We start from the raw sequence: 8,760 nt of genomic DNA on the forward strand, positions 1-8,760 counted from the left end.
ATGAGCTATCATCCCTGTTTTTAGATGGGAATAAAACACACACTGTCCAGTATCAAAGACTCATCTAACTCCATGGTGACAGCAGGACACCCCATCTAGTCACTCAGAAAAAATCAGGACATTCTGATCTAGAGTTTCAAAATAAAAGACCTTTGAAATCTCATGTATGAGCTATCATCCCTCTCTGTTTAGATGAGAATAAAACAAAGATTATCCAGTATCAAAGACACATCTCACTCCAGGGTGATAGCAGGAAACCCCACCTAGTCACTCAGGGACAATCAGGACATTCTGCTTTAGAGTTTCAAAATAAAATACCTTTGAAGTCTCATATGTGACCCGCTCTATCGAAATCAGTCGGAAGTCGCAACGGCTCATTTCAAAATAAACGTGGATTTGAGTAAAAAACTAGTTTTTCGGGGTTTTGGTGTTTTGTTTGATTTCAAATAAACAACGTCTTGGCTTTCAGAATCTGAAACTTTTATTTCCAAAATCAACCGATAAATACATGTTTGAAGCTTGTAATGGGAAGATGACAGCTCTCACGCTGCTCTTCCGCAGCGCTGCCCCCCCTCCCTCCGGCTGACATTATGAATGAAAAGCATATAATAATCATAAATAACACGGCAGAGTCCGTGATAGTTTATTTTCATCTGATTTCAAATAAACAAAGTCTTGGCTTTCAGAATATTAAACTTGTTTTGCCAAATTCAGATGATAAATACAACTTTGAAGCTTGTAAAGGCATCATTACGAGCGGAGAACGGAGTAACGTAACGTCACAGCTGGCATAACAACAGCCGGTGTTTCTTGTGAGGGTTTTCCCCGGGAAACCAACACAATACACACAAACGCAAAATACACAAACACACACACACACACACTATATAAACCAACATTATTCCTCGCGACCTTCACCCAGTAAAACGAAAATATTTTTCCTCCGTACTTTGACAATTTATTAGCCGCTAATCAGATCGATGGATTCCAGAGAAGATCAAATCGCAATACTGTTGAACTCCAACATTGTGAGAGGGACAGCCTCTGATGAGCAATGGGTTCAGCTGATCACTGATTACTTTTTGACGGCACCGGTTGAAGTTTCCCCGTTATCCGGCTCCGATTTAGAGTCAGACAGCCCTGACACTGACAGCAGCCCTCAGACCACGGATGCTGAAGAGGATGAGGACACCACAGAGGAACAACCACTGCTGAACGACCCGGTGGCTGAGACACTTCAGTCCGTACGGCATTATGTCAGAGAGGACAGCGCTCAAGAGATTGAGAGGGCCCGTGACTACAGGTGTAGCTGTACATTTAATGATGGAGTTCCCTGTTACACCCGTTACACCCCTGAGGAGATGGTCAAGAGATGAGACCAAATGAATGAAATGACTAATGGTAAGTAACGTTATAACGTTATATTATTTAAATACCTTTGACTGTGGTAACGATGTGTGTGTGAGTATGGGTTAGTGTTAAAAACATAACAACAATTAAAATAATGCTCACATAACCACCTACAACTTAAAGTTGGCTAATACTCATTGAAAAATTATTGTGGTGAACATTTTCATAAATGTTTCAACCCTACATTTTATCCACATGGGGAGACATATTTTTTTGGCTACCCCTTAAATCACATGTGGCCCCAGCCTAATTATCTAAAGATTTGCAGAGATAGGCAGCTACAAATGTATTATCTCATGTGAGAGCAGTTTACTCTGGAGTCACTGCCAGACTAGCCTGTACTTATTATTACCCTTTATAATAGATAGAATATGTGTGTATGGGAGTGTGTTTAACATAATACTATAGGCAATGTGTGGGGGGTGGGCCTGTGTGTTCTGTTACACGTTAAAGATTTAAGTTGTGTGTGATGAGTGATTGACGCAACACATTATGCAATGTTATATGATTTTCCAGGTGAAAAGCATTTGGTGCTACTTGGAAAGATAAGCTCCAACATAAACCTCTCCAAAGAGACCGCTTGTGCAAAGAGAGGACACCAAAAGGAGCGGAAACAGCAGAGAACGTCCTATTTCTTAGATGGGCACAAAATCTGCCGGGAGACTTTCAAGTTTCTACATGGGTGAGTTTGATTTTGAAAAGGCTACTTCACTTTTGGTAGTGTTACTATTTTCAAATGAAGTGGTAATAAGCCATGCATGAGTTGAACTGAGTTTGACAATAACTGAATAGAAGCAGAATTTACAGCAATAGTAATACATAAATAAATATATATACATGCTTTTACATAATGAAAAAATACAACGACAATGTATATACTACAATGCATACATTAAAGAAAGCCATAAAAAACAATCAAAGACTGATGTTTTAAACCATTCCAGAATTTCTCAAGACAAGCTGACAGGTATCATCAAGTTCTTCAAGGAACATGGCTTGGCCTCAAGGATAAGACGTGGTGGTCGTGTGGTGACCAAAAGGGTGTTGTCCTTTGAAGACATCCAGTGAATTGTACGGTTCATTACCAACTTTGCAGATGTCTTTGCCATGCCACTTCCTGGACGGATTCCAGGGTTTAAGAGGACGGACATCAGTGTTCTACCAACAACTGAGACCAAGTCCTCTGTGTGGCGGAAATACAAGGTTCAGATGCAGGAGAAGGGTGGGTATTTTCTTATATTTTAATCTTGTTTTTTTGGGGGTTTTTTACACGAGGAAACCTCAATGGAAAACTAATGATGAGTAATCTAACAATGCTATCTTTGTCTTTAATCACCTTTCCAGGTCACCGTGCTGCTGGCAACAGCACATTTAGGAAGCTGTGGAAGGAGCTGACTCCCAGTGTCATTATTGGGAGGCCGATGACAGACCTATGTTGGTTCTGTCAGAAAAACAACATTGCCATCTACCGCAGCTCCAACTTTCCCGACTGTGTCAAGTCAGCGAAGCTCAGGAAGCAGGAAGAACACCTCCGCACCGTGGGGGTGGAGCGTCAGGCTTACCAGGAGATGGTCGCCAGCTGTAAAGAAACAGCTAGAGAGCTGGGTGTCAAATTAGGACCCAACCAACCCTGTAGCAGATACATCACCATCCACTACAGCTTTGACTATGCACAGCAGGTGAGGTGTGTGAATGTGATGAATGCTGTGATAATCCAGAATGTTTGGAATGTAACAATATGAATATTCACACATTTTTAGAATTAGAGTATAGATCACTCATTAGTTAATTCATCTGTTGGTCTGGTGTTACAGGTTCACTACCCCAGTGACCCTCTCCAGCCCGGGCCCATTTACTTTATGGTTCCCAGGAAGTGTGGACTGTTTGGTGTCTGCTGTGAAGGTGTTCCTCAGCAGGTAAACTACCTCATAGATGAGGCTCATTGCAGCAGCAAGGGTTCCAATGCTGTCATTGCCTACCTCCACCACTTCTTCTCTCAGTATGGGCTTGGGGAGAAACATGTTCACCTGCACTGTGACAACTGCTCTGGTCAGAACAAAAACAGATACCTCCTCTGGTACCTTGCTTGGCGTTGCATGGTGGGACTCCATGAAGATATCTCCCTCAACTTTCTTATTGCTGGCCACACCAAATTTGCACCTGACTGGTGCTTTGGCCTGTTTAAGCAGCAGTTCCGCCGCACACCAGTGTCCTGCCTGAAGGACATCAGCCAGGCTGTCAGGTCCAGTACCGTCACTGGAGTCAACATCCCCCAGCTGGTTGGCAATGAGTCAGGGGAGACCTTCGTCAAAACAGACGACTGGCACAACTTCCTTGCCCCCAGCTTCAGACCGCTTCCAGGTATCAAGAGGTACCATCACCTACGCTTCACCAGTGCCGAGCCTGGAGTGGTCTACGCCAAGGAGTTTGAACGTAAAGAAGAAGAATCCTTCAAGCTGCTACGCACAGGGTGCTTTACTGACCAGGAGGCACGTCCCACTGAACTGACTCCCCCTGGGCTTGATGAAAAACGGCAGTGGTATCTTTTTGAGAAGATCAGAGAGTTCTGCACTGAGGAAACCAAAGACATCACCTGCCCCAAACCCTTAACACCTCATTCTTAATGAGTGAGAGTGCATAATACATCAACACTATGTCATTCTTCTATAAATGCTGTAAATATATATTTCAAATTGGTTTTAAGTACTGTTAGCTACTCTGTTGATTGTTTGCTATTTTTATATTGTGTAGTATATTTATCTGTTCTGTTGCTTGCTTCTTTCTCTAAATTAGCTTTTGTGCCAAATGATTCTAATGTTGTTAGAGGTTAACATGCAATCAGTTCATTTAAGTATTTATTCATAGTGTTTTTCATAAAAATTGTATATTGATGATTCTGCACGTGGGTGTGGGTGTGCACGTGAGTACGGGCGTGCACGTGAGTACGGGTGTGCATGTGGTCTGGGTGTGCACATGGCCATGTACATGGGAATAGATGTGTGCGCATAAGCATGTGCTCAAACATGACCAAAATACATACATAAATTGATGAACGTGCACGTGAGTTCGGGAGTGTACGGGAGTGCACGTTGGTACGGCGTGCATGTGTATGTGAGTGCCTTTGTTCCATGTATTGATGTATGAAAGTGACAACAAGAGAACAGTATATTGTGTGTGTGTGTGTGTGTGTGTGTGTGTGTGTGTGTGTGTGTGTGTGTGTGTGTGTGTGTGTGTGTTTTTTTGTGCAAACAGCTCTAGATGAATTCGTTTTATGGTATGGTTCATTTGAATAAATACCTAAGAAAGTACTGCAAACTTTGAAGGCCTTTTTCTCAAAATCATGGTTCGATGACATTCATTATGTAAAGTGACGTATTTTGCTTAATATTTGGAGGACAAAAACAATATTGATATCATTAGAAAGCTAATAATCTCATCTTTCCAACAGTGTATCAAACTCAAAATGTGTTTCAGGGTCAATGTGACTGAAAATGATAGAGCAGGTCACATATATGAGCTATCATCCCTGTTTTTAGATGGGAATAAAACAAACACTGTCCAGTATCAAAGACAGATCTCAATCCAGGGTGATAGCAGGACACCCCACCTAGTCACTCAGGGAGAATCAGAACATTCTGATGTAGAGTTTCAAAATAAAAGACCTTTGTAATCTCTATTGTATGAGCTATCATCCCTGTTTTTAGATGAGAATAAAACAAACACTGTCCAGTATCAAAGACCTATCTAACTCCAGGGTGATAGCAGGACACCCCATCTAGTCACTCCGAAGAAAAATCAGGACATTCTGATGTAGAGTTTCAAAATAAAAGTCCTTTGAAATCTCATATATGAGCTATCATCCCTCTCTGTTTAGATGAGAATAAAACAAAAACTCTCCAGTATTAAAGACTCATCTCACTCCAGGGTGATAGCATGACACCCCACCTAGTCACTCAGGGAGAATCAGGAGATTCTGATGTAGAGTTTCAAAATAAAATACCTTTTAAATCTCTATTTTATGAGCTATCATCCCTGTTTTTAGATGAGAATAAAACAAACACTGTCCAGTATCAAAGACCTATCTTACTCCAGGGTGATAGCAGGACACCCCATCTAGTCACTCCGAAGAAAAATCAGGACATTCTGATGTAGAGTTTCAAAATAAAAGACCTTTGAAATCTCATATATGAGCTATCATCCCTTTCTGTTTAGATGAGAATAAAACAACAACTCTCCAGTATCAAAGACTCATCTCACTCCAGGGTGATAGCAGGAAACCCCACCTAGTCACTCAGGGACAATCAGGACATTCTGCTTTAGAGTTTCAAAATAAAATACCTTTGAAGTCTCATATATGAGCTATCATCCCTGTTTTTAGATGGGAATAAAACAAACACTGTCCAGTATCAAAGACAGATCTCAATCCAGGGTGATAGCAGGACACCCCACCTAGTCACTCAGGGAGAATCAGGACATTCTGATTTAGAGTTTCAAAATAAAATACCTTTGAAGTCTCATATATGAGCTATCATCCCTGTTTTTAGATGGGAATAAAACACACACTGTCCAGTATCAAAGACTCATCTAACTCCATGGTGACAGCAGGACACCCCATCTAGTCACTCAGAAAAAATCAGGACATTCTGATCTAGAGTTTCAAAATAAAAGACCTTTGAAATCTCATATATGAGCTATCATCCCTTTCTGTTTAGATGAGAATAAAACAAAGATTCTCCAGTATCAAAGACACATCTCACTCCAGGGTGATAGCATGACACCCCACTTAGTCACTCAGGGAGAATCAGGAGATTCTGATGTAGAATTTCAAAATAAAAGACCTTTTAAATCTCTATTGTATGAGCTATCATCCCTGTTTTTAGATGAGAATAAAACAAACACTGTCCAGTATCAAAGACCTATCTCACTCCAGGGTGATAGCAGGATACCCCATCTAGTCACTCCGAAGAAAAACAGGACATTCTGATGTAGAGTTTCAAAATAAAAGACCTTTGAAATCTCATATATGAGCTATCATCCCTCTGTATTTAGATAAGAATAAAACAAACACTGTCCAGTATCAAATACTCATTTCCCTTCAGGGTGATAACAGGACACCCCACCTAGTCACTCAGGGAGAATCAGGACTTTCTGATGTAGATTTTCAAAATAAAAGACCTTTGAAATCCCTATTGTATGAGCTATCATCCCTTTTTTTAGATGAGAATAAAACAAAAACTGTCCAGTATCAAAGACACATCTCAGTCCAGGGTGATAGCAGGACACCGCACCTAGTCACTCAGGGACAATCAGGACATTCTGCTTTAGAGTTTCAAAATAAAATACCTTTGAAGTCTCATATATGAGCTATCATCCCTGTTTTTAGATGGGATTAAAACAAACACTGTCCAGTATCAAAGACTCATCTAAGTCCATGGTGATAGCAGGACACCCCATCTAGTCCCTCAGAAAAAATCAGGACATTCTGATGTAGAGTTTCAAAATAAAAGACCTTTGAAATCTCATATATGAGCTATCATCCCTGTTTTTAGATGAGAATAAAACAAAAACTGTCCAGTATCAAAGACCCATCTCACTCCAGGGTGATAGCATGACACCCCACCTAGTCACTCAGGGAGAATCAGGAGATTCTGATGTACAGTTTCAAAATAAAAGACCTTTGAAATCTCATATATGAGCTATCATCCCTCTGTATTTAGATAAGAATAAAACAAACACTGTCAAGTATCAAATACTCATTTCCCTTCAGGGTGATAACAGGACACCCCACCTAGTCACTCAGGGAGAATCAGGACTTTCTGATGTAGAGTTTCAAAATAAAAGACCTTTGAAATCTCTATTGTATGAGCTATCATCCCTCTCTGTTTAGATGAGAATAAAACCAAAACAATCCAGTATTAAAGACTCATCTCACTCCAGGGTGATAGCAGGACACCCCACCTAGAGAACCCAGAAAAGATCAGGACATTCTGATGTACAGTTTCAAAATAAAAGACATTTGAAATCTCTATTGCATGAGCTAGCATCCCTGTTTTTAGATGAGAATAAAACAAAAACTGTCCAGTATCAAAGACTCATCTCACTATAGGTTTATAGCAGGACACCCCTTCTAGTCACTCCGAAAACAAATCAGGACATTCTGATGTAGAGTTTCAAAATAAAATACCTTTGAAATCTCATATATGAGCTATCATCCCTCTCTGTTTAGATGAGAATAAAACAAAAACTCTCCAGTATCAAAGACGCATCTCACTCCAGGGTGATAGCAGGACACCCCACCTAGAGAACTGAGAAAACATCAGGACATTCTGGTGTAGAGTTTCAAAATAAAAGAAAATTGAAATCTCATATATGAGCTATCCTCCCTCTCTGTTTAGATGAGAATAAAACAAAAACTCTCCAGTATCAAAGACTCATCTCAATCCAGGGTGATAGCAGGACACCCCATCTAGTCACTCAGGGAGAATCAGGACATTCTGATGTAGAGTTTCAAAATAAAAGACCTTTTAAATCTCTATTTTATGAGCTATCATCCCTGTTTTTAGATGAGAATAAAACAAACACTGTCCAGTATCAAAGACCTATCTTACTCCAGGGTGATAGCAGGACACCCCATCTACTCACTCCAAATAAAAATCAGGACATTCTGATGTAGAGTTTCAAAATAAAAGACCTTTGAAATCTCATATATGAGCTATCATCCCTCTCTGTTTAGATGAGAATAAAACAAAAACTCTCCAGTATCAAAGACTCATCTCACTCCAGGGTGATAGCAGGAAACCCCACCTAGTCACTCAGGGACAATCAGGACATTCTGCTTTATAGTTTCAAAATAAAATACCTATGAAGTCTCATATATGAGCTATCATCCCTGTTTTTAGATGGGAATAACACAAACACTGTCCAGTATCAAAGACAGATCTCAATCCAGGGTGATAGCAGGACACCCCACCTAGTCACTCAGGGAGAATCAGAACATTCTGATCTAGAGTTTCAAAATAAAAAACCTTTGTAATCTCTATTGTATGAGCTATCATCCCTGTATTTAGATGAAAATAAAACAAAAACTGTCCAGTATCAAAGATTCATCTCAATCCAGGGTGATAGCAGGACACCCCACCTAGTCACTCAGGGAGAATCAGGACATTCTGATTTAGAGTTTCAAAATAAAATACCTTTGAAGTCTCATATATGAGCTATCATCCCTGTTTTTAGATGGGAATAAAACACACACTGTCCAGTATCAAATACTCATTTCCCTCCAGGGTGATAAGAGGACACCCCACCTAGTCACTCAGGGAGAATCAGGACTTTCTGATGTAGAGTTTCAAA

The 8,760-nt window shown here is 40.3% G+C and overlaps 1 protein-coding gene across 1 annotated transcript; it reads left to right on the plus strand.

Annotated features, from left to right (window-relative positions):
* The first annotated feature begins 617 nt into the window (after positions 1-617).
* Positions 618-4,629, plus strand: LOC307027269 (uncharacterized protein). Its single transcript, XM_079695477.1, has 4 exons — positions 618-2,092; positions 2,355-2,632; positions 2,755-3,089; positions 3,225-4,629. The coding sequence occupies exons 2-4, from the start codon at positions 2,518-2,520 to the stop codon at positions 4,032-4,034; spliced, it is 1,260 nt and encodes a 419-aa protein (XP_079551603.1). The 5' UTR covers positions 618-2,092; positions 2,355-2,517; the 3' UTR covers positions 4,035-4,629.
* The last annotated feature ends 4,131 nt before the right edge of the window (positions 4,630-8,760 follow it).

The sequence above is a fragment of the Notothenia rossii genome (assembly GCF_949606895.1).
Source record: "Notothenia rossii genome assembly, contig: scaffold_47, whole genome shotgun sequence".
In the NCBI taxonomy this organism is placed as follows: Eukaryota; Metazoa; Chordata; class Actinopteri; order Perciformes; family Nototheniidae; genus Notothenia; species Notothenia rossii.